This window comes from Epinephelus lanceolatus, chromosome 16, assembly GCF_041903045.1.
Source record: "Epinephelus lanceolatus isolate andai-2023 chromosome 16, ASM4190304v1, whole genome shotgun sequence".
Classification (NCBI taxonomy): Eukaryota; Metazoa; Chordata; class Actinopteri; order Perciformes; family Serranidae; genus Epinephelus; species Epinephelus lanceolatus.
Window position 1 is genome coordinate 34,789,681 of NC_135749.1, and position 26,159 is coordinate 34,815,839.

The 26,159-nt window shown below is 40.3% G+C and overlaps 1 protein-coding gene across 2 annotated transcripts in view; it reads right to left on the minus strand.

The window, feature by feature from the left end:
- The window catches only part of LOC117263687 (glutamate receptor ionotropic, kainate 5-like), a 417,373-nt gene that overhangs the window by 182,632 nt on the left and 208,582 nt on the right, over window positions 1–26,159 (minus strand). For both annotated transcript variants that reach the window (XM_033637282.2, XM_033637280.2), the window contains exon 3: window positions 594–752. In XM_033637282.2, coding sequence (XP_033493173.2) covers window positions 594–702 — 109 coding nt within the window. In that variant the 5' untranslated portion in view covers window positions 703–752. The remainder of the gene's footprint in view (window positions 1–593; window positions 753–26,159) is intronic.

Consider the following 26,159-nt stretch of genomic DNA (forward strand, 5'->3'; position numbering starts at 1 on the left):
TATTAAATGGACCTTACCCTACCAGCTCCCAATTGGCAAGTGAGATTAAGCCCAGTTGTGAACAGAGCAGGTCATTGTCCGGAGAATTTGCAGCAATCAAGTGCGCATGTTGATGATGTTAATATCACTGGCCCAAAAGCAAAAGAATACAAACATCCAAGGGAGAAGAGGAGAGGAAGGGTAATTTACACAAAGATAATGAAAATGTCAAAATGTAGAAAGGACAAGATTTATGAATTTCTGTCAGAAAGGGCCTTTGCTAAAATGATCAGACAAATTCAAGGAACGGCAAGAGACTTGATTGTGGATCACCAAAATATGACTAGCTTCGTGAGCAAAATACTACAATATCCACAGCATGTTTTTGCCTCATGCCTCCTGCACACTCTTTTCAGGCACCAAACCTCACCTTGCTTTATTTCCTTATTTTTAAGCATGATCTGTCTTGTAATTTAAGTAAGACTAAATATCCCTGTGCGCAAAGCAGTTCCTTGGAGTTTAAACTATGGTACCAACTTTTAGGTTTTACAGCAGCAGTTTTTACCCCAGAGAGACAGACAGATTTAACCCTATGTCATGGTAACGGTACTCACCCATCCGGACGGCAGAGAGTGTGTTGGCCTGGCTGAAGGAGAGCGGTGCCATGGTCAGCAGCAGGACAGTGATGTAAATCGACAGCAGCAGTGCTGGCAGAGCCGGCATCTTCCACTGCTCCTCATGGAGAATGGTCTGCTGGCTGCCTGTACCGCCACCTGCAGGACAGAAGGATTAATTACCACTACAGCTATAACATACACTGTATATCATAATCTCCCACACATCACATATCGAGTTTCGACTCAATTTAACAGTTGGTACAAATGTTTCTCATGGCTACTGACCAGTTCAGCTTGTAAAAATCATTCACACATTCAAATCACACTGCTGACAATCTATAAACACACCCTTTGCAACAAGTGAATGACCTGAATACCTCAGTGCTGCCCAGCAGGGGTTACTGTTACCTAGTCAACAGGTAGAATTTATAAACTGCAATCAGATCGCTGTTTTATACATAAATCTAAAAATATGTGGAAGTAGTGATAAACTTCATAGCAACACTGGCCAAAGATATCATCCCCTCAGTGACTCCAGTTTAAGTTGCTAAGCAGAGAATGCCACTCCTGTGACTTGCTGCACATACTGAGAAATATGAGACTAATCAATCTTTGAATCTCTTAGAGAAAATACATATGTAATTGTGAACAACTAAATCAGGATTTATTCAAACACAGTGGTGGTGAGACAGAGAGCAGGACTGAATGGATGTTTCACCTACTGAGATTCTGCAGAGAAGAAATGAGACCCTATAACCATTTCATGTCATGATTATCCTGACCAAAAAGGGCTTCCATAGTTAGTCTGTTACCTATAGTATGTCCATTTGCATGACAGCTCTTTCATTTGGCACTACATTTTCTCAACCGTAGAATTTTGACAGCGGCAATCACATGCCATTCACTGTGGAAACAAAAGAGTACCTTTGTGCACCAGAGTTACCGCAATAGGAGACTAAGCAGGCCAAAAGGGAGATATGCATGGGCATACAGAAGTTCTCCAGTTGAGAAAATGTAGTGCCAACAGAAAGGGCTGTCTGATGGCAAGGTAAAGCAGTAAAACATTCTAAATATAGATCACTTTGAGTGATATTGATTTTTTTAGGTAGCTAAAATATGTTTTGCTGCTCTCCCCATACAAAGCAGTAAATTGTTTAGCTACCATGATCATTCTACCATCTGCCTCTCCAAACAGGAAGTGTGTCGACAACCCACTTCAAAAAACCTAAAATAGCCCTTTAAATCTTTTAAAATGCCACTAAACAAAGTGGAATCACTTTATCTTTCATTTTATTGAGAAACAAACATTTTTAATTCAACACAGGTAGGACACATATCTTTTTTAGAGAACATCCTTTTTAGTGAAAACCAAACAAAGGGCAGGGCTTAATTTCAATTGGCATCGTGTCATTCCATAGGTCGGTGCCTGTGAAGCCTGTTTTTGCAAAGTCTCTTTTGGTTTCCCAGGTATTCACAGTTATCCTGATAATGGAAATTCACTCTGTTTTTACCGCAATTTGCGATAAATTCTTATACCATCCCACTACAACATAAAGTAACCAGAATGTCCCACTGCTGACCAGAGGTGTATTCCAGGTAGGAGGTTCAACAAACTCTGAGTCTAACCCTGACCTCTGAGTTGATTTACCCTGAGATGGGAAACTCTGAGTTACCGGTTCCAGAACAGCTGATTTGAGTTAGTTCAGTCAACTCTGAATATGTTCACTCTGAGTTAAGCCGAAAATAAAAAGCCATCATCAATGGAGTTCCGACTCCACAATTCACCATGGCAACAGGTAAACAACAGACAGCGCCTCCATTTTAATCCAGTGGATGCAGAGATATTAATGCATGTGTAGCAGACGGTGCACGTTTATCTTTAAAAGAAGAGCCTGAGTCAGAGCGAGGAAAGTGTAAATAAGTTAAACATAAAGTTCATAAAAAAGTTTTATTCAGTGTTGTCCGTTTATTCATCATTTATCAGACTTACATTTCCTTAATGAAGATAAAGTGGCATCTGACTGTGTATCAGGCTGTAGATACATTAGGCTACATTATATTAATTATATACAATAATATATTTGTTCAGATTTAATCTGACGGGGAAAAACACAGGAGGCAGCAACTGGAAAATAGGACGCTTTAAAACATATAGGTTAGGCTATAGATCAAAGACATAAAGACATGACTGTAAACTCACAGTCTGACCCAGTAATAATATGTTTGGTGATTTGCACTTGAAAAGACGTTGAGGTTAAAATACAGTAGATTTTAAAATGCTGGACATCTATTTGTATCTTGACTCAACAGCATTCAGTGACTTTATTTCAGATACAAATGTAGCAAATTTAAAGACACTGAAATGCTGCATCATTGTTCACTCAGAAATATTAACATATAATCCCCAATATTAGGCTATAGGAATTATGTTCCATCAGTGCGACCAATGACATCAGTGATAGAGATCATTAGTCATTGATACTACGTGTCTAAAGCTTCATACTGATTTTTAAAATTTAAATAATCAGAACTACACATTATGTGCAATAAACATTTGGGAGCTGCTCTAACAGACTGACAGTCTGATCCTTGTGCACAGTGTTATAAAAAATAATAAATATAAAAAGGACAGAGGTTTGATTCTGAGCTGAGGGTGAATTCTCGCTGTGTAATATTTGAATGTAAAGACAAAAGCTGATGTCCAAAGAAATGATTGATGTGCATAAATTCAGTAACTTAAGACAGTCCTGAGTAACAAACTAATATCCAGCAGGATTTAGACTGTGACAGATGGTTAATCTCCGCTAATGAATGCGCTTCGATACAAGCTTTGACACGGACTGAATGAATGAGGAAATGAAACAGCGTGTAAGAGGGAGGAGACAGAGAAAAACTCAGGGTTTATTGAAGAAAACCTGCCAGCGAGCAGGTTATGTTCACAGACTTAGTTGCCATGGTGATTTACTCAGAGTTTGATTTACCTCTCTTTCTGGAACTGAAAACCCAGGGTTTCCCTCATTTCAGGGTTAACATACTCAGAGTTTTCACTAAACCTGCTTTCTGGAATAGGCTACCCCTCTGGTGTTAGTTATGATCAACAGGTCTGTTAACTTAAATTCAATTAAGAAGAGAGCAGTTGTTCAGGTGTTTCAATGTGGAAAAAGACATTGATGAAAGTGACCTGTACAGGTGGGCAATGTTTAATTCCACATGGAACAGGTTTTCTAAATGAGCTGGTTTACTGTGGATTGAGTATGAAAGATAGCATTAGAGACAGACAGAAACAACATGAGCTTGGGAAGATTAGAGAAAAGGGAAGGCAAATACAAAATGTGAAAATGAGAGGGGGGTGGGAGAAAATATGAGACAAGACGGAGAAGGGAAAGGAAAAGAGAGCCAGATGGAGGGAGAAAGGAAAAGGAGAAAGCTTGAATGGAAATATTAGAGAACAAAAGTGTGCGAGAGAGATCAAGAGAAGATCACATGTTGCAGAGGGAGGGAGAGATTTAAAATGGCTGAGTGAGAGAGCATGACGAAACAAGTCCAAATCTTCAAAGTAGATTAGAGAGACTGAAGCGAGACTTTTTCATTAGCGGGCGTGTGTGTGTGTGTTTTGCATGTTGGCATTTAGGTTCTCGGAGCAACAACACAGGGAGTGCGGAGCCATGACAAACATCGAGCGCTGTTCAATCCCATCATGCAACTGCTTCATCTTTCCATCTCTGCATGGACAGTTGAGTTACATTCCTCTAATCCCCCCCCCCCCCCAAAACAACACAGTCTTGATTTGTTTAATCCACCCCTCGCTAAATGTTTATCGCCACCCTGCCAATGAGGCATCCCACATGAATTTAAATGAGATTCCCAAATGGAATTTAAATTGGCTCAAGTCGATCGGGACGTGCTCGATGGTGAGAGAGCGAGATGCAAACCGCAGAGAGATGAAGAGTGAAAGATAAAAGAGGCAGTTGGGGGGGGGGGGGGGGGGGCATAGGGACTTCTGTTCGAGAAGATGTGGATGATAATGATGATGAAACTGTTTTTAAAGTGGAATGACTGATAATTATAATACATACTGATTATTGTCTGTCATGTTTCCAAGCTGAATGTTTTGTCATCCCTTAGTCTATACGTTCAAACTAATTGTTCTCTTCTAATCATGTAAAAATGTGTTAGAGGAAGAAATCATTTCATTATATGGAGCCAAGGAGTCACAGTTTTTCCAAGTTGTAGCTTAAGGGCCAGTGCCTGGTTGTATAAAACCACTTAAGGTTGGCTTTAAATTTTCATCTAAGGATGCCTTAGAAAAAAAAGGAATCACATAAAATCACTCTAAAGATGTCCTTGGGTTGTTGTATGGGAAAACTCTTTGATCTTAAATGCTGTGCTCACACTAGGAGCAACACAGTAAGATGCTACAAGTGATTTTCAACAGGAGCCGGTGACACAAAGCCACAAATTGACGCCCAACAGTTGTCACTGCTGATGGGCATGATGCGCTAAAAATCAAAGTTAAACAGGCCTCAACTTTGTTCAGCTCTCCAATGATGCTGTGAGGTGTCAACCAATCGTATGACATTGTTGTTAGCATAGTTAGCTAACTCTGTGCTAGCTTTATGTTCATTGCTGTGCACATGGGGATGCAATGAGGCAACAAAATGTAATGTTATAAATACCCAGTTGGCCTCCAAAGTCATTAGACATTAGTATTTGGTTGAATTTAGGTTGTGACATTGGGTGACCAAAGGACAATATCTATTGCCAACTATTGTCAATTTGACACAGAATCCTGATGGCAGATGACGTTAAGATTTTGTTGGTTTTAAGTTGTGTTGTAAAGTAACCAAAATCCTACATCTTCCAAACATCTCATGTCAACGTCATCTTGACACTGAATAACGACATTTAGTCGTAAAGTACGGAGAACAAAACTCAACATCTGCAAAACATCCACACTGAAATTCTAACGCCATTAGATTAAAATATTGTCAACCAGATTTTCATTTCAAACAGAATTTAGCCTAACATCAGTCCAACGTAAGAGTCCAATATCTTTCTGAAGTCAAATTAACATCTAGTGCCAGCAGGGTGGGGCTCAGACATTAATCAAAAGCATGTATATTTTTTAGACCAAATACAATCTTTGATGACTTTCAGTCAAGGTGCTTTGTGGCAAGTAGGAGAAAGATGTCACTACATTAACGAGCGCTTGTGCAACACCTTAAAGGCTCATTTATGCTCAACATTAAATACGGATCCGGATACGGACGGAGCCTTCTGTCCGTGCTCCGCTTTCATTTCATCCGTATTTCTGCACATTTCCATAAAGCTTACGGATACGGGCCAAACGGAGCAGTACCACCGGAAACCGTGGGGGCAGTGTTGCTATCACTACCCAATACATAGCTCTAGTGAGACACGAAGAAGAAATAACAATGGCGGAACTTTTTCGCCTGAAACGCTGAAAATAAAATAAAAGAGGGAGACACGTTTTTCCTATTTCATCTTATTTTGTTTCTCCCTCTCCCCTCTCTGGGAGCATCCGACCTCCCGCCGCCCGCTCCCGTCTCAAACACGGAGGCCCAGCACATACTCCTGAGGCTCGGGTCTCCCTCTCTGCGGAGCCCCCCACTCTCCCGGCTCCGCTCCCAGGGCCGACCCTCACGCCCTGCGACTGGGATCCCTCTGTTTTTGTCTTTTATGCAAGAGGTACATTATCAATATCTCCTCCACAGTCGCCATGTTTGTTTTTGAGTTTGTTGTCATAAACTTTTGACTCTGGGCTGCCCCCTGGTGGATATATTGGTTAACATCCATGCCAACGTAAAGAACGCATGGAAGTATGTGGGCAGTGACAGTAACATCGTTTGAAATGGACGTATACATTTTTGTACGAAAAGGGAGTATAAATGGGCCTTAACAGCGACTCAGTGACGTTATAGCGCTGTTGCATTGTCGCTCGTAGTGTACACAGCATAGTCTTTGCCCTTAGCTACTTCGGAGTTCTCTTATGGATGTGACATGTTATATCTCACACAGGCTTTGCCCTCTACTGGACTCTATGGGTATAATCTCCTCCAATCGCATGCACGCGATGGCCCACTTAAAAATTTGCATGTACGTAGCTGGCCAATAGGAGGTGCCTGAGGGCAGCTACAGATGAAGCTGCTTTTATACCCGTCAAAGAGGGCAGGTAAGGTAGGCACGTCCTATTGGCCGGCGCCACTTATGCTAGCTAGCTTCCAACAGACCTGGATGGTGCGCTGTGCTGTAAACTGAAGAGTAGCAAAATTAAACTACAGACGCCATGTGTAACCAGTCAGAAATATTCTGGGTGGTTAACCGTTGCTATCCCTAAAGGCAAAGTAAGCCATTTAGCTGGTACATATAAGGCCTGCCTGTTGTTCTTTCAGTAGTGGTTCTTCTCCTGCAACAACATTGCTAACAGCTGTTAAGTTACTGTACTTTGTAGCTAGCTAGCCAAACATTAACATAACTCTGTCTGATATATTAACAGTAGCTAGCTACGTCAATTTATTGAATTGTCGACTTATGTCAATTTTTATCTCCTTTCTTGCCGTCACAGTAATAGTTTCATATTTCTTCATGACTTCATCTACAGCTTGTTTTACAGCATTGATTTTGTCTTGCCAGATCAGCTATTGTATATATGTTTAGGCTGAGTTTAATTTGGATTATCTGTTTGAGTTTTCCATATTCTTTGAGGAGAACATTTTCATCTTCTGTATAGTTTGGCTTTCTTTTTCTTTTTGTATTCTCTTTGGTGTCCATTTTTGGGAAGCTAGCTAACACTGCTGTCAAATAAGGTTAAAGGATGATGATGTGAGTGAAGTGTAACCATGGTAACTGAAGTGCCAATGTTCTGTATTATAACAGTAACTACCGTGAAAGCCTCAGTCCAAACACTTGGGCAGAAAGACAACCTAAGAGGCTTTATGCAACACTCCTAAATGAAGCCCTCAGCTGAGAGAAATATTTTGCATTAGGGACAAACTTAAGTTTAAAACTTGACTCATGGACCCTCATGGACAAAAAGGGAATGTTGCTTCAGGGTTAAATGTGGTCTGAAAGACTTTCATGAAGAAGACAGAAAGCCTGATCCATTATTATTTTATTGAGTTTTCGAACCTAGACTTTCAAGTTCCTTCTAAGTCCATTAAGTTTGCAAACTGGAAATAACATCAACTTTTTGAGAAGCCAAAAGAGACTGTTCTTGGAGGACTCCTGAGCAGCCGTACCTCCAAAATGAACCTTCAAAACAACCTGCTGTTTGGCAACAATCCTGCCAAAAGAGTGAATGAATTCATCTGAGAGAGAAAAAGAAAGAGATTGAGAGCCTCAGAGACAGAGATGGAAAACAAGAAATGAAGAGCGAAGGACAAACTGAGGAGAAAGAGAGACTGAAAGAGGTGAGATGCAAAAAAAAGGAAGCAAAGAATATGAAGGCAGCAATGTGAGTGACAGAAAATTGGGCAGAAGGAGACGTGATGGTGAGCTGAGACAGGAAATGAGAAATGGCTGCAGGCAGAAATAAACAAATGATGATAACAATTAATTAGGGTCTTTCCTGCAGGAAGTGCTATCATGTCAGCTAGCAAACAGAGCCAGTGGGACCCCGCTGATACCAACCGCCACCGCAGTTCACTGCAGCGGCTTCGAGGCTAATCACAGCCTCAACTCTATTAACTGCTTTCAATCCCATCTCATTTTACATTGGAGGCATTTAGCTGACACTCATTCGCAGCGACTTACAGCGAGTGTAGCAGAGCAGGAGGCTTTAAAGTCCCGGTTCATCGGCTTTACAAGTGAAGACAGGGAGGGTCAGAGCGGCGGCAGCTACAGACCAAACAAATATTCCTGAGGACATATGAGATGATGTGTGTGCATGATGAAGAGAGTGGAGAGAAGACTGAGTGGTGTTTGCCGGTGCAGAAACAGAACACAACAACAAAGCAGGGATCCCCAGAGTCAGAAATGTTTCTGTAATATCACGGTAATAAAAGATTGGGTTTTCCAGACAGGGAATGTCAGGGAACTCTCCTGGAAAGATGACCAAAGTTTAAAAACACTCAGTTAAAGGGTGAGTTTACCCAGTTTACACTAACTTACTTATCAATAAAGGTAGTTGAAATTTTACTCTCAGACATCTTGATTTTTTCGCCACCATGCCAACTGAAAATGAAGGGAGCTTTGATTATTTTGCTTAGAATGGCATGAAAATGAAAGGCAACGTTCTCCAAAATAATATCTTGCATAAGACTTGTCCCACTGAAAATACCTCAGCTGCTGGTGTGCTTTGTCACCTGAATGTCACCACTCCTTATAAGCAGGTATACCAAGAATTTATCAACCTAAACATAACCAGGGATACTTCTTAGTGTCCATCTTATAGAGCACAGCTGCTGCTAATTAAAGGCAATGTTTTCTAGCTGGCAGAGACTCTTGTTGCCTTCCCTTGCTGTTATTTTGTGTGCTGACAAGCTATGTTAATGAAAAGACATCGCATGTTCATGGCTAAAAATGTTTACTTAATGTCTGTATTGTAGCATTCCCTATAATGTGGGAGTCAGTCCAGGATGATAATATATCAGAATTCAAGCTAATGCCTGGCTTTAAGATAAGTTAACACTTGCAACAGCCCAGTCTCCGCATGCTTTAGGTCCCGTTTATACAACATCGATTTCAACTGAAAACGGTAAACTTTAGTTATGTTTTGACCGATCGTTTAGACGACAGCAGCGTTTTGGGTGCCTGAAAACACAACCTTTTGAAAACGGGTTCCAGAGTGCGTTTTTTTGGAAACGGCACCTTCTCTGTTGTCATGTAAACTTGCAATATGCAGAGACTTTTTGCACATGCGCATTACCCTTCCAGTCACTAGGCATGCGTGAGAAAGTCGACCATCACAACAACAATGGCGGACTCCCGAGCTCTGTTTGTGCTGCTCACCCTGCTGAATTTATCAACGCTTCCCAATCATAGTGTAAATTTACTGTAGCAACTCCACCTCGTCGTCCGTCCAGACAAACGTTCGTGTGGTTGCCATTTTGTTTGATCATATATCGCCGCTCTGTAAAAGGAAGCGTAAGTGTCACACCACCAACTGCTGGCCTGGCATGTATACCGCAGTGTTTTTGGTCATTTTTGCGGATCCATGTGCACAGCAATTGTTATCAAAATGTTGTCGCCTAAACACGGAACTTTTTTCAAAACGAAAATGAGAAACAATTCTGCGTTCAATGGATCGTTTACGTATACACATGGCCTTAGTCTTTGCACCAAGTACTGGCCATCCACTTAGTCGTAGGTTGCTCAGCTCAACATGTCACATGTTGATAACCATTAATAACACCTCTTGGAAATCAAAAATGAAGTGAGAGGTTCCAGGCTAAGTCGCATTTGTGATTTTATCTGGTGATGTCAGGCTATGTAATTTCAGCCGGCAGCTTAGAATGATGAAGTTGCTTTTGTCTGCCTCTTTCTAAAATCAAGGTTTCAAAAATGAGTTTTAATTTTGGTGGTAAGTCTGCCACTGTTCTCGGGTAAACGGTGCTACCTCTGTTACCTTAACAGAGAAATCTGGAAGATGTAGTGATGGAAGCCTCAGTATGCCACCTACCAAGACATAAAATGGCTGAAACCCTGAAATAAACCTGTATTATCAGTGTTGATTTGCAACCCTTCAGCTAAAAAAACAAACAAACAAAAAACACTTGAGAACAGTTAGGGTAAAGATCACGTTTGGGCTTCAAGAACCCCATTTTGGTGGCACAATCACTTTAAGAGACTATCCCAACAGAAAACAATGTCTTGGTAGAATACAACTACTTTTTGTGGCACTATCCCGTCAAGAAACGCAGTGATGGCTCGGTAAAGTACACCCTCATTTTATGACGCTATCCTGGTGGTAAATCTCACAATGTCTCTATAAAAACAAAGGGTTTTCATAGCACTATCCCGGCAAGAAATGCAGTGATGTTTCAGTAAAAAAATACCACTTTTAATGGTTCTGTCCTGGCTTGAAACACAGAAAATGGTTGTAAAAAAAAACCCACCCACATTTAGTTGATAAAAAGGCGTTGAAAACATTGTGATGAAAAATCAACCTTTTTTCGTTTGGTTTTTAACAATGGTCTGCAGCTTGGCAAGCTGGCGTGTCAAGTGTCATGCCATCCATCATTCCCTTCATCTCCAGATGATAAAGTCAGCTTATACGCCACATTACTTTATAAATGGTATAAGTTTACTAATGTATTTGTGGCCTGCGCAAATGTACAATGCCGACATTTTCTTCTGGCGGCTGGGCTGTGACTTTTCCATTCCCAGCCCAACCAGCACAGCCTGACTTTACACTGCACTACATAAACATCACACACTTTGTGTTTTGGCTCTCACTGTTATACCAGTCAACAGAAATCCCTGAAGAAGAACAGCTTTAGAGATTTAGCTCAGCAGGACAAAAAGATCTCCAACATTTTAAACTGAACTGAAGCTGCTTCGGTCAACATGAATACATCATTCAACACAAAAGATTAGAAAACACGCCTTTTAATCTTCAAATACCCAAACTCTTTCCCCACCATCTGCAGCGTCACCATCTCAGCAGCGTGTAAAAGGTTATATCGTAAATTTGACTTTCCTGCTGCATGCCTGACCTGCTGTTTGCTCATCTTGTTCAGACAAAAGAGGAAACATCAGAGCTGGCTGTGAGCTTTTCTGATGTGAAGGATGATATCTCCCCACCTTGTTTCAGATGCAATAAAAGAGAAAAAAGGCTCACACCCAACAAAAGAGGAACGCTCCGGATAAAGCACTTTGTCTGTCGGGTAATGGCCCTTAATGCTCACCTAAATATAGGATATTAGCTTTCTCTCCCTTCAGGGGATAAGGAGATTTTGTTTTGCAGCGGCGGCATCGTGAAATGCAGAGTGTTGCTGACTCAAACCACTATAATGACATGGTAATCCCCTCATTTAGCCGCTGACACGCGACACATTTCTGCCTCAAAAAACAGCAGGGAGGAAGGGGGAGGGGAGAAAAATGAGGGTTCGATTCCTGCATATAATGCTGGTCTGCTCTAGAGGAAATTAAATTAAAAAATCCGACGCCCTGCAGTAAAGGCAGGAACAGGAAACAAAACTGTGCAAAACAAGAGTGACGAGGATAATGGATTTATAATAGAAACAACTGTTTTTACTTTCTAATGAAATCCTGCTATAACTCAAAGTCTTTTTTACATCAAAAGAGCTCATCTGAATGTGTTTTTTTTTTATCAGCAGATAACTTTGGTTATAACTAATTACTGGATTCATAACAAAAGCTTGTCAGTGCTTTTTTGGCTCAAAACTGAACCGGCTTGTCTGAGGTTATTTTCATTTCTGGTTTCGTAGGTTAAGTTCAAACCAACACCTCTTTACTGTTGAACTGACGCACAGTCCGCATGTGAAGTCCTTTCATACACAGTGAGACTGATTACTCCAGCTGTCATGGGGACAAAGCCTCAAAGAATGGACAAAGCCATGTAATCATGTCTGCAGTAAAAAAAAATAAATAAATAAATAAAAATAAAAATAAAAAGGCGAATGCTCCTCAGCTTCCACCATCAATGGAACAGTGATTACTGTCGGGAAGCAAATTGGGCTTCAGTGTTCTTTGCTCATTAGTAAGGCATTCAACCCTCAATCTGGAAATCCATCAGTAAAAAAAAAAAGAAAGAAAAAAAGTATTTTATTTTTTTCCTTCCTTTACCTCTGGAGGCACTGCCCATAGTTTTTCGACTAACTGAAGTGCAGGGGCCTTGGGGATCGCTCAACCCCTTCACTTTCGGCGGTGCCCCCAGGGAATTGCCTTGTTGTTTACAAATACTTCCAGGTAGAAAACCAGCAGAGTTTAGCTATATATATATATACATATATATATATATATATATATATATATATATGTATATATATATATATATATATATATATATATATACATATATATATCACATTTTTCACGTCACTATATCACCGTTTAGACTAATCTGATGTTTGTAAAGTCTATAAACACAATGATTGAACAAACATTAGTATTTCTGTGTGCACGTTTTGTAATTAATAACATGGTTAACGTAGATTAGCTGGGCTCACCGCTGCTGTTAGCCCCGTTAGCGGTGTCTGTAGTACCTCAGTAACACAATAAACGGTCCGTGAAAAAAATATTTTTCCAGCGGATATCTTAGTTACAACATGACTGAGCTAGCAAAGTAGTTTTGTGTTGCTATGTGTGGTATTTATTCAGTTTTGGGAAATCACGATGTCTAGAAAGCATCAGACTGCAGCTGACAGGGACAGCTAACAGCAGCAGCAAAGCTAACATCAGGACATCATCTGTTAAAAGCCTCCTGTTGTCGGATATGACATGAAATTACTCCAGTTAGCTCAATCATGTTGTAACTCAGACATCCGCTGGAAAAAATATTTTTTTCACGTTGACGAGACAGCGTTTTGGGTGAAGCGGTCGCCATGGACACAGAGCTTGCTGTTTCTGTTGGTACACATTTCCTGGGGACACCTGCACGTCTCGGCCCCGCCCCCCTCCATTGTGATTGGCTAAAGCGCAGCATCGTTCAAACTCAAAGACCCCCCCCCCCCCCGTCCTCATGGTTTCTTGAATTCTGGTGATTATTCATCATCTGTTTTCAGGCTGTTCTCACAAATTTTTCATATTTTTTCCTGCAAAAAGCAATGCACCCAAATTTGTATATATCTCATGTATTTTGAAAGGATGCGATGATGTTAGCAATGCACTGCTGGCAGTAACCAAGGAAGCAGTCCGGAGCACTTGTAAGGAGGCAAGTCAGGGTGGTGGACTGGTCACAAAAAATACAGACTTCCGCCCAGGACTTTCACCTAGAGTTGCATGTTTGGATTTCTTTGGACTCTAGCCACAGTAACTTTTATTGCCTAAACCTAACCTCTGTAACTTATGTCAATTAGGTCACTGTAAGTTAGGGATGTAAGGCCATTCCTGTGGTGCAAATTCATATCAAAGGAATATCAAAGGAACTGTTGAGCCTGCATTTTTCGTAGAATATCATACGCACTGTTCTATGGGAATACGTTGAAATACTACAGTGCATGATGTAGTGCACACAGCAAATAGCCTACTGTATGTTTGCATGTTTCTGTAAAATAAGTGAGAACTTTAAGGATGCCAGAACTTTCCCCTATAGTTGCGTATTCGGATCTGTGTGAACTTGAGTCATATTAAAGTACGTCTTCACCATGTTTCTTTTCCTAAACCTAACTTCAGTAACTTTACTTGGCTAAGCCTTAAGACCCCCAACCATGTTTCTTTTCCAAAACCTAACAATAGTAACTTTTATTGCCTAAACCTGACCTCCGTAACATTGCTTTAATTATGTAACTGTATGTTAAGGTAGTAATGTCATTTATGGGGCACAAATGTGTAGGATATCATAAGAACTGTTCTTTGAGAATATGTTGCTGTTTTACTGTTCTCAGTCTGTACAAGGTTTAACACAAATTCACACAAATGTTTAGGATGTGTTCCAAAACATTTTGACATTTTCTGCAGCTTTTCTTTATTTACAAAGCTATGTTTAAGAATTCTGGCATTTCAAGGGTGCACTGGGACACCAAAGAATATTTGATCAAAAATGTAATCTACACAGTCCTCTACCTGCTGCAAGGGGTGTGCAATTACATACAAGACTAGTCTTAATACTTTCACACCAGTGTCACCAGTAGCAGGGTATTTATTCATGCTGCAGAATTAATTAAACTGGATCTCGATCCTGCTGAACTGTGAGCCAGACTACAATGAATGTATGTAATTAGTCATTTAGAATCACATTTGCGTTAAATTACCTCAACGTGCCTCCATATGTTCACAGTTCATTCACACTTATGAATAAAACAAGACTAAATACAGAAGTGACTGGGAGGTTGTATGCAAATGTCCACTGATGTGAGTTTTCTAGAAGTCTACAGCTGCTGAGGAGCTGTAGAGGGGGAGATGACGACAGAGGGGGAGGAGTGAAGAAACATACAAGAATATGTAAGGCAATACTGAAAAGACAGGAGGAAGTGCAACAAGAAGAGAAAAAGTAAAGAGCAGATGTGAAGAAGAACAATGAAGGGCTCACTTTCCTGCTGTGTGATGCTATTTATCCATTTTATCAGAGAAAAAATAGAACATTATTGAAAGCTTATCGCTCAGCGGGAGAAAAAAAAAGCAGAGAAATCCATCTTGGTGGCACCAGCACTGAGACACTTATCGACAACCTTAAGAGTTTCACAGCACATTATTTATCAGATAATTTAGAAACAGCAGTGGGAGGTATCAACAGAGAGGATGGCCATAGAAACAGAAAAACAAGTGAAAATAGGAAAAGATTTTCTGTTAAACTGAATGCTTCACTACCGATGTTTGTTAATTCTTCCAAGTTTTCATCTATTTAAACGATTCTTTAAAGCCCCATTCAGATGGGATTAACACTACAGGAGGAGGTGGGGAACGAAATATTCCCTTTAACTCCTCTGTAATTTAACTCATCACTCTGGACGGCGTTTTTACCATCATGAAATTGCAAGATATGGTTTGTAAAAGACACGGACATTCAGCAGGATAAAACCCAAAGCCTCAGTGGGGGAGGCCAGAAAGTTGAAGGGGAGGCAAAGATACTGCATGAGTTGACTTTCAGTCACACATCGTTCTTCTCAATGTCATAACTCAGTCAGATCTGAAGGCACAGACATAAAACACATATTGATATTATTCAGTGTGACTTACACTTCCAGACGATATTAGTATCTCCAATGTCTATCGGCTGGAGGGCTGATCTGACTGGTAAGAAGCTTCAGTTGTTGCCATGGTAATTGATGTCAAATTCAGTATTCAAATGCTTTGTGTATATATTTATATATATACATAAATTAAAATTATTATTCTCTGACAGGGACATTTTAATTTAGTGGCTGCAACTTGTTTTCATTTAACATTAGTCACCAGCAGTCTGGTACTACTGAAACTCAATGAAACAGTTTGACCACGTGTGACAGACTTACACATATGCCTGCAAGATGTCAAAAATTTAAGGCATCTGAAATAGTTTCAAAATTTCTGAAGATGACCCCTAAAAGTGTGCCAGCTAGGCTAAACCAAAGGAAACTGGTGTGTCACAAATCTACAACAAGCTTGCTTGGCAAATCCCCTGAAACCTGTAACAGCTCAGTGTACAAAGTATTTTTGTAATTATTATGGCTAATGTATGACATGCATCTTAACAAAGTGGATAATTGTCACACAATTTTAGGTGCATTGACTGATGTCATTGTCTGTCATTTCCAAACCCCCTCTACCACCACAACCAACCCCACAGAAGCTTCTATTTATCATGGAAATTTCCCACCAAACCTTCAATGCCTCAAAACTGGTATTCAAGACAGCCCTGACAATAAAGATAAAATAAATGCCCATAAATCTGCTTCAAAATAAATTTGGAAAAGAAAAGATGCTTTAGAGTTGTCACAAGTAATGTCACATTTGTAGGTATAATTATGGTAGAGCATTTTGTTGTTTTCTATAATCTTCACCAGTGGGAGCATGTAGATATTTAACATAAGAGGCCCGAGATTAGAGCCTTGAGGGACTCCATACCATCTCTGTATGATCAGCTACAATAACGGATCTACAAAAAATAGTTCCTTTCTTTCAACAGCATGCCCCCACAAATGCAGTCCCATTTGTTGTTGAACTGCAGAACTGTCTTTGGTTTGAATCCCCACTCAAAGCTGCTCAAAGTCAATTCATATATGTGTTTCACTAAAAGCCTACTGAAAACAGGAAGGAATTATGCCCTCTCAACTGGTGGGAGGCTTTTCATGGGAGTTTCTTAAGATTAACTCCCCACCAACAAAATTACATGAAAAAAGGACTGATATAAGTTAATTAAATGAGCAAATTCAGTATTTTATGTATAAACGGAGCACACAACGTGGTGGGTATGGCATGACTCTGTTGTTGTACTGATGGAGCTGGTGTGGTTGGAAATGAACATTATACTGAATGTATAGAGAACCTTAAGTAAATAAGGAGGAATTGTTGAGATTGCATCAACAGCAACTTACAATAGGAGCAGATTTGGAAACAGTGAGGCTTCCAACTACAATTTAATCAAATATAATAGTGTATATTAGAAATAATGGCCTGTCTGTAATAAAAGTCATCTCAAACAAGGTGTCCTTTCTTTGCTTGATGATAAAAGACCTGGAATAAATGTCAAGCCCATGATTCAACAACTTGTATTTGTCCACAGGTAGATGAGAGTAAAGGAAGTTCTTAAATGTCAAGGGCGCTCATTTTGACCCAGCAGGAGAGAAATGCTGACTTCACATTTGTTCTCAGTGTTTCATAACTATCTGTACATTCACACAGTGCAGTGTGCCATCACATTAAACTGAATTGAAACTCATTCTCCCCTGTCCAACATCATATCCAATAATCTGCAGTCATCACCATGAGACAAACACACTGAGGAGACTCCGAAAACACTCTGAATCTCTCAAAATGTCAAGTGGAATAAACCTGATAAACCTGCTGACATTTGTCTCAGCACAAACTCGAGCAGTGATCTGCAACTGATCTTCAACACAGCAAAAGCTCTGCACAAACACAACAGGACACAGACTACACAACTTTTATCTGAAGTGTCCCCTTATGCCATGATCTTGCCAGGGTCCTCAGAAGGGAAGGAATCACACAGATGTTAATACAGAAATGGATTCCAGGCTGTGTAAATTATGTGTGAGAAAGAGGGGGGGGTGTCAGTATAAAAGATTGTCAGGTAATTTCAGTAGAAGCAGAAGCTCAGTGTGAGGGAGAGATATACTGTATACCCCTGAGGAAACAGGAGAGTCAGGATGGTGATGATAGATGAAGGACAGAGACAAGAGACAGAGAGAAAATGTCAGGTGTTTAATTTGAGGTGTTTTTTTTTTTCCCAATCGACAAACTCTGTGGTTAAAGGCAAAGATACCATTGGTTAAGGTTAGATAAAGACTGTGGTGGAGTTTATTGACTAAAGTGAACCACAGTCTTCAGTGTCAAAGTTGCACACTGTGTCAACCCATCCATCCTCTTCCCTTAGAGGTTTTGTGGTACCATAACAACATCATGCTTTTGTCCCTGACCGATAAAAGTGATTATACCTGTGACCACTTAGAGTCCATGTTAGGTAAATGTAATGTGTTATTTTAGATGTTTGGATAAATGGCCCTTGTTGCCATTTTTCTTGTTTAAATCTTTAAGTGTAAAACCTGCAAATCACATATTGAGAGTAGAGGCATAGGTGCACAGGCTTTAAGATTTGCTTTTTGATTCAAGTGAGCACAGTTGATCCGGAGAAAATAATGCAGAGAAAATGTTCATTCTCACCAAAAACTAATCATGTCTTCTTTCCTCCAGTTTCATCCTCAAGTTTATGAGATATTCTGGACATTAACATACATCAAATAAACCTTTCATATAGAAGGTTCTGATCTGGGTCCATAACTTAAGTCTTTATCACAAGGGGTCATCATTGGAAAGCACTTTGTCAGAATTCATTCTTATACAGACGACAATCAATCTGATATACCTGTTGATGTAAATTAAATGTGTCACCTGTGACATCCAATTTACAGACAAATTGAATTATCTCCTGACGCAAATGGAAAGAGAAAAATATCATCTACATTATCTATTGGGTGTTATCAACCCACAATAAGAAAGGTCAATATCATTTAAAGGATTCAACCAAGGTCAGATGTTTTCTTTCTTACAAGTGTTACTCAATAAGGGTTGGGCGATATGGCCTTAAAATAATAGGCCATATTTCTAGGCTTTTTCTCAATACATGATATATCTTGATACTTTGAAATCTCCTCTAAACTACTTTAATAATACTAAAATATTAAACTACCAAAGAAATTACAGTTACAATACAGTCATCTAACAATGGAGAAAAAAAAAATACATGAAGCAATTACAGTCCAGACACAGCTGGCAAGCTTGGGTGCCATACTGTCCCTGTACCAGCGCCAGCTGGTTGGCTAGCTAGAGGAGGGGTGTAGTACGGATCTAGTAAATGAACTACAATGTATCTTCTGACTTCTTCCGAAGCTCATGAGAGAGCAGGGTGAAGCAGCTGGCAGTGCTATGTCTGTCTCTATGTGTTAGCCCTGCGATAGTATGGCAACCTGTCCAGGGTGTACCCTGCCTCTCACCCAATGTCAGCTGGGATAGACTCCAGCCCCCCCACGACCCTCAAGAGGATAAGCAGTTACGGAAATGAATGAAAGTGCTGTTACAATAAAGTTGAAAAAAGTAGTTACAATAAAGTTAAATTAAGTACTGTTATAATAAAGGTTAATAAAATGTTATAATAAAATAAATGCTTTTATTCTGAAGCACTTGGTTCATCTCAGGCTGGACATGTTGATGTGTTTAATGTGAACTTGAAGTTTCTATCAACAGGTAGATGTTAGCAGTTAGAGGAATTTTAAAGTGTTATAGTGTCGCCACTAAACATGGACTTATTCACTGTGAGCAGGAGACAAAGTAACAGCTCTCCAACTAATACATTAATAATATTTGCAAGTCACACTGGTGCTCCATGTTTTCAAAATGTGATTAAATATTTGTGGTCTGGAGCCCTGCAGACATAAAAAAGAACACCCAGTAGAGAAAGTGGTGTGGATGGGTGGGGGGAGTGTGTGTCACATATTATGTTTGTGAGGGTTTTTTTTCGTTTTCTGTCTGTGAGAGGGAGACAGCCGCAGAAGAGAGCAAGAGAACCACAACACTAAGTGAGTCTTATGCCAGTGGCTTAACAAATGGTGTAAAAATGTATACCCAATGTTCAGGATATAGTCATTTTATACATCCCATGTGGAATAAGCTGAGATACATCAAGAATTATCGATATATTGCTTGTCCCTAAACTTAAGTGTTACACAAGCAGTACAAGAGGCTAAACGACTGCAATGCATTGTTAAATGGTTTCCCCTACAAGGCTATAAATTCGAAACAGTTCTTTCAGAATACTAATGCCACGGATTTACCTGGAGCAAAGAAATGAGTTCTACCACATATCTTAACAAAAAGTTAAAGGTAGCAACAAATCCCACAAACTACCTCCATCAATGATTGTAAGTGCTTAATGAAGAATTTAGCCTGACTGAATTCTCAGTGTTCTTGAACCTTTTAAGTATTCTATTTCCTTTATGTTTCATCACATTGCCTGATTGTGCTGTTACTGAAGATACATGATGTTTACACTGACTGAAATATCCAGATTGAGTGTTTTTATGGCTTTATCAATAGATATATTATACATATGAATCAGTTTACATTTCCCCATGATCAGGGGTGTAGTGGCTGTTGATGAGGTGGGTGCACTAAGAGGTAGATAGGTGGATTACCAAGAAGGAAGGGGGTATACGCTACTATATATTCCAAGTAAATGTAGTTGTAAATTAAATTAAATGGCTTTTTGGCTGATAGATTGCTATATTGTAAACAGCCTGTGTATGCCCTTCACTACACCACTGCCCAGAATTCACCAAGCATATTTAGTATCTCTGGAGACAGTGAATTCAAGATGAATTCCTGCATTTTTTGACCCAATTTGTAAGAAACAATAGTTGGTAGAGATGTGCAGATAGTCACTTTAAATTCAAATCCTTTTGCACATGCTTTTGTTCATTTCCTCCAGCTGATACAGGATGAAGAAAGACACAAAAGAGTGGACGGAAGACACTTTAACAGAGGGATGAGGACAGGGGGATGGAAGAAGAGACAGATGAGCTGAGGGCAGCTGCAGCAGTGTGAAGGTGACAGATTGACCCCTGGGTCTCCTCTGCACCCGGGGAGTTGAACCGCTTGGGTGAAAGCTCCGGAGGCGAGCCAGCGGAGAAAACAACAAACTCCACTGTCAGCATATATAGAGGTGGGGGAGGAGGGGAGGATGGACAAGAGAGATATAGGAAGGGGGGGGGGTCTGGTGTCAATTAGAGTGGAAGAGGGGAGAGATGTGTGGAGGTGTGGATGGATTTATTGTAAGTGAAAGAGGAGGGAGAGGAGGGAATGAAATGAATATGAAGAAAGAGGAAGCTGAGAAGAGAGGAAACCAGAGACAAGGATTCATTTACTGTAAAAGAGAGGAAAAGAAGCGAAGGAGGGAAAATGAATGAATCAATGAAATGAAAATTTCTTTCATTTAATTTATGTTACAGTAGCTCGAGCGCAGATATTACACTAACACTCATCTGAGCATAAAATTTAATAACAAGAGAGATGAGCTTCGAACCACAAAAACGATTGAACAAAAGCCAAAAGTCTTAAAGCATAATTCTGGTTTATTACAATGAGGCTCTATTTTTTGCAGCCTGTGACCCATTTGACTTTGGTCTCCATGTTCGGAAATTCAGATTATACTAGTGAGTTGAGTGTTATTAGAATAGAATTGGTGGACAAAACTACATAAATAAGACCCACATTGTAATACATTTTATTATGATTGAACCAAGATCAAATAGGTCCTTAGACTGTGAAATAAAATATTTGCCTCTCATTCTAAACCGCACGAAAACAACTCATCTCTGAGGCAGGCATATTTCTCCATTTATGCATTAATAAATAAATATAATTGTACTTACATTTACAAATTACATATTTTTGTTAATTTCATTTATTTTCCTTAAAAAGGGCCAGACAAACAATGTGTTAGTTCTCAGTACTTTCTAAATTCCTGCCTGCTTATCAGCTCCAAGCCCATTGGTTTACTGAAGATGTAAGGGTGCTTTCAGGCCTAGAGTTGTCTTGCTTTGGTCTGAATCAGGGACTAATTTGGTAACAAAATTGCATAATTACCTAGAGTTCATGTTCTCATGGCAGCATTTACATGTGAACCAGATAAAATACCTTGAACTAGAAAGCTGCTCTTGACTGGTCAGAATTTTGATATGGGAAAAATCCAGTAAGTTAACAAAACATTGAAGAAGAATATACTTGCAAGATAAATGTGACACTTTCTAATGTCACAATGGAGGGACAACTACGTGGGTTGATTTTAGTGCTGGTCATCGTGGACTATATTGCTGTCATTGTTCATTTTAGGCAAACCATACAACTTGACAGCGAGGCCTGGCTCCAACTGCAAAACAATGTTTTGATGCATTGGATGTGCCGACCATGCATATTAAGGCAGAACAGGAGGAGTCGCACATTCATAATCCTCTGGGACTGTAACATGCTCATGCTTGTTTAACCCAAACAATGTATAATTCGAGTACAGTTGGTTCAGTCGAGGTCGGAACACTTTCTCACCACAAACAAACTGCACCAGAGTTAGTTTGTAACCAGACCGAGACCACCTCTTCAAGAAGGTCTCGGTCCAGTTGTTTTGGCGCGCACCCAAATGAGTGTGTTCACACCTGCCCAAACCGCACTTAGCGGGAAAACAACCTTGAGTTCAACTGAATCGAACTAAACAGGGCAGGTGTGAAAGCACCCTTAATCTTTAAAAACATAACTGTATAATGTAATTTTAAAACAGGGGCTCGGTAATTTCCTCAAATTTCCTCCATATGAGCTGACTTGTCATCAGGAGGTGGAGGGGATGTTGCACGGTGTGACACCTAGGCGAGATGCCTGCCAAGCTGCAGATCACTGTTTGAGATCAACAAATTACCAAAACCAGTTCTTTTAGGGAGCTATTGCTGCATTTTCAATGTCTTTAATAGCCCCCAAACATGATTGTTTTTAGCGATTGTTCTGTGTTTTTGGCTGCGGAAAGTGCTACCCAAACCAGGTATTTTAGGCTAAAGGATGATCTTTTCCTATCCATAACCAAGTGGTTTTTGTGCCTAAACCACTGAAACATAAAGTTTGAATGTATCCACTACATAATAACTTACAAATGTAACATTGCTGTGGTTTGTAGAAACGCACAATGCAAATATTTATTCTTGCAATTGGGTTGATGTTTTATTTGCTCTGGCAGATGCATCTGGTGCCCTCCTGTCAGATTTCCACCCAACCTGGCCATTCACAACCGTTTATCGTATATGGGGTTTGACATGATGAGTGACAACTTTCAGAGTCTTTGTGCTTAACGCCAAATACGTGATGACGTCACTTTGGGCTTATACACCCTCGCTGCCAGGTTGCCACTTTTTTTTTTTCCTACTATGGTGTAAGCATGACCCACCCTACTCTGCTTCTGATTAGCTAGTACTTGTTGTCTTTCTTGATTGGGTTGGTTAGGTTTAGGCAAGAGTGGGATTGAATAGGGTTAGGGTAAAAATATCAGGGTGAGCTGAGAGGCAGAGAAGTGGAGAGTGCAGTAGGTCTTGCCTTCAACATAGTACCTATGTCAGAAAAAAAAAAAATCACTGCAGGGACACTATGATGAACACAAACCTTGCTTAGTAAGGAGGCACATTTGAGGCAAAAACAGAAACACTGTTACTCAGTGCTTCATTGCTCTGATTGGTGGTAGGTCTATGCAGTTATGTCCAGAGGCATTTGATAATGCCCCTTGGAAACCGAAAACTAACTGAAAGGTTCCGGACTAACTTGCACTAGTGAATTGACCCATAGCTAAGTCCCGCCCCCTGACACAGACTGGCCAATCATAACATAGCATCAGGGCAGCTCAGACCAGGGTCCAACAACAACACAGCCGCGCTCCATTGACTCTAATGCAATTGTTTTAAATTTCCTTCATTTTCAGACTGGTTTTGTGGATTTGGAGCTAAATGTTGTGCCTGGGGCACGTCGTGTATTAATGATACTCATTACCTGCAAAGGTTGAAAAAAGATATACATTTCCTCCCTGTTCCAAAACCAAAATCAAACCCTGAAAAGTGTAGGGTTAGCTAGCTTGCTACTGAAGATATAGCCTACTGAATGTATACACATGCTGCTTTTGCTTTTTAATGATTATAACACTGAAAAAAGACCAACCCTGCTGTACAGGAACCAGTGAAGGGAAGCGGGGAAACTTTGCTGATATTCAACCAGCTGTGTCATGGCATTGTGTGCAGATGAACGTTGTTTGACTTCCCCTGTAGATCCCTGCCCGTCCGGCGACGGAGGGTTGCACACAATGCGATGCCACACAGCTGGTTCAATATCGGCAAAGTTTCCCTTTATATTCATTGTCTTCTGTTGCGATCAGCAGTGATGTGGTGGTTCACTTTTACACTGTGATCTGTAGCCTATAGTTCAGCTTTAGCTTCTAACTGTCTTTGTCTTTTTACCCTTTTTTTGCTGCTCAGTCAGTTTGACATCCTGGATATATCCTTCAAACACATTTTGCAGACCCCTCTGTCTGCTTCTCTCTGGAATCACTATTTCATTTTTCCAAAAAGATGATAATATTTCTTCAGGGAGTGCAGTTAGTAACAGTGTGGGCTCCATGCTTACTCAAACAGCTTGTTGGACCATCTCAAAGGGGCGGGTCTGGAAAAAGGTCAATTGGTCTGACGATGTCAGGCTAAGGATAAAACATTTGTTGGGGACTATTTTTAGTGGCGAATTTGGTGCCCTAATGAGTATTTGTGGCAGCAGGATGGTGTGTGTTGGATTGAGTCAAAATAAACTACAGTGTGTGTTCATGGTAATGAGGCAACATATCACCCAGTGTAACAGCGTGGCTCACTTAAGTGCTTTTGGACAACAGTGGAGCTCGATGGTGCAGAGGAAGAAGCTATATCAGGCTTTGCGACACTTGTTCATTGACACATTCACTGTTGTTTTTCATTTCATGGGATCTGTTTACAAAAAGAAACCACACGTGATATCTCCACTCTGATCTGAGTTTTAATTTCACAGCTGCATTACAGAGAGCTGAGACTCATTTATGAATGGATTTAAGATTGGAATTAAATTCTTACATAATTCTGCCTTGATCAATCTCCGAGAGAGAGAGAGAGACAGACAGAGAGAGAGAGAGAGAAAAAGACCCAGACGGGCAAATCTCAGCTCTCTGGTTTCACTCGTTCGAGAGCACATGCTCCAATGTCGAAGAGTGACCTTCACCAAACAATAGAGGCTGATAGAGAGATGCAAAGAGAGAGAGAGAGATGTTGGGGGAGGACAGAAAGACAATAGAGAAAGTGGAGTGAATGATCTGGTAAAGATATGACTTCATCCTCTGCATACAGACAACAGGAAATGTGACAATGGAGCTCAGAGTGATTGCGCCCTGAACTAAAGCCCGTATTATCACAACAGCTGTTTGTGGTTTAGTCTCTGGAGAAGCTCAGTGTACAAGGAGAAAGAGACAGAAAGTGGGTGGTTTGAAGTGAAGTGTGCATTGTTTCACAAATTCTGCCATTACTCCACTGTATGTTTACATAGCAAATCGTGGTTTGCTGCTTTATTAATGCTCTGAATGTCTCATACAGAACCTTACACATTGTGATGGCAGGATTCAGATATTATTGTAGCCCACTCTTATAAGACCCAATAATAATGATAATAACAATAATAATAAGTTACTGTGGACCTATATGCCATGCTTTTTAATAAATTTACTAGAGGAGTACGCTGAAAAACAGGTAATGTCAGCCTGAATTACTCACATGCGTCCCCGGTGAAAATCGCTGACATACATGGGAAATACGGCTTCTACAGGCTCGCCATAGCTTACTGTCAGGACTCAGGGACCAGAATTCGGGATGGCGTACCGTCGGTGTGGCGATATTTTGGAGTGGCGGCCTGTAACCGTTAAATGGCCCGTTCGGTTGGTATTCGGATAACTGGGGCTTTACTAGTATAATGCAATAGCAGTGAAACCCGTGTACATGTTTACACGAAAAAAATTACCCACTCTAAACCTTTAGAGATTTTTGTACACAAACTCACCCCTACTTAAAACAGATTAAAATTAAAATTAAAATTGAAATTGCACAATGCAATTGTGATCATACAGAGAAAGCAATCTTAAACAGATGAGTTTTGAGTGTGGATTTAAAGAGTGGAAGTGAGTTGATATATCTAATTTGGGGTGGTAATGAGTTCCAGAGATGGGCAGAGGGGACAGTCAGATGGATGGAGGAGGAAGATCTGAGGGTACGGGAGGTGTGGCAGCATGGAGGAGATCAGACAGATATGTAGGGGCAAGGTTGTGGATGGCCTTGAATGTTAACAGGAGGATTTTGAATTCAATACGGGACTTAACCAGGAGCCAGTGCAGCTGCTGCAGGACAGGAGTAATGTGGCGGATGGAGGGAGTTCTTCAAAATCCACAGACCATGACAAAAGCATACTGTGCATGTGTTGTCAAATATATGTTTTGGTGTGTTGTCAAACTGGTGAAGATGTTTTTTCAGTTGCTTGTGTCTACTTACATGTTCTACCAATTTGCAGCGCATTGATCTCTCAGGGCCAACATAACCCCCCCAAACAGAAATGAGCTAATATGAATACATGTCAGACTGAATAAAGATGTTAAAATGAAATGACAATTCAGGGTGATTATCTGCT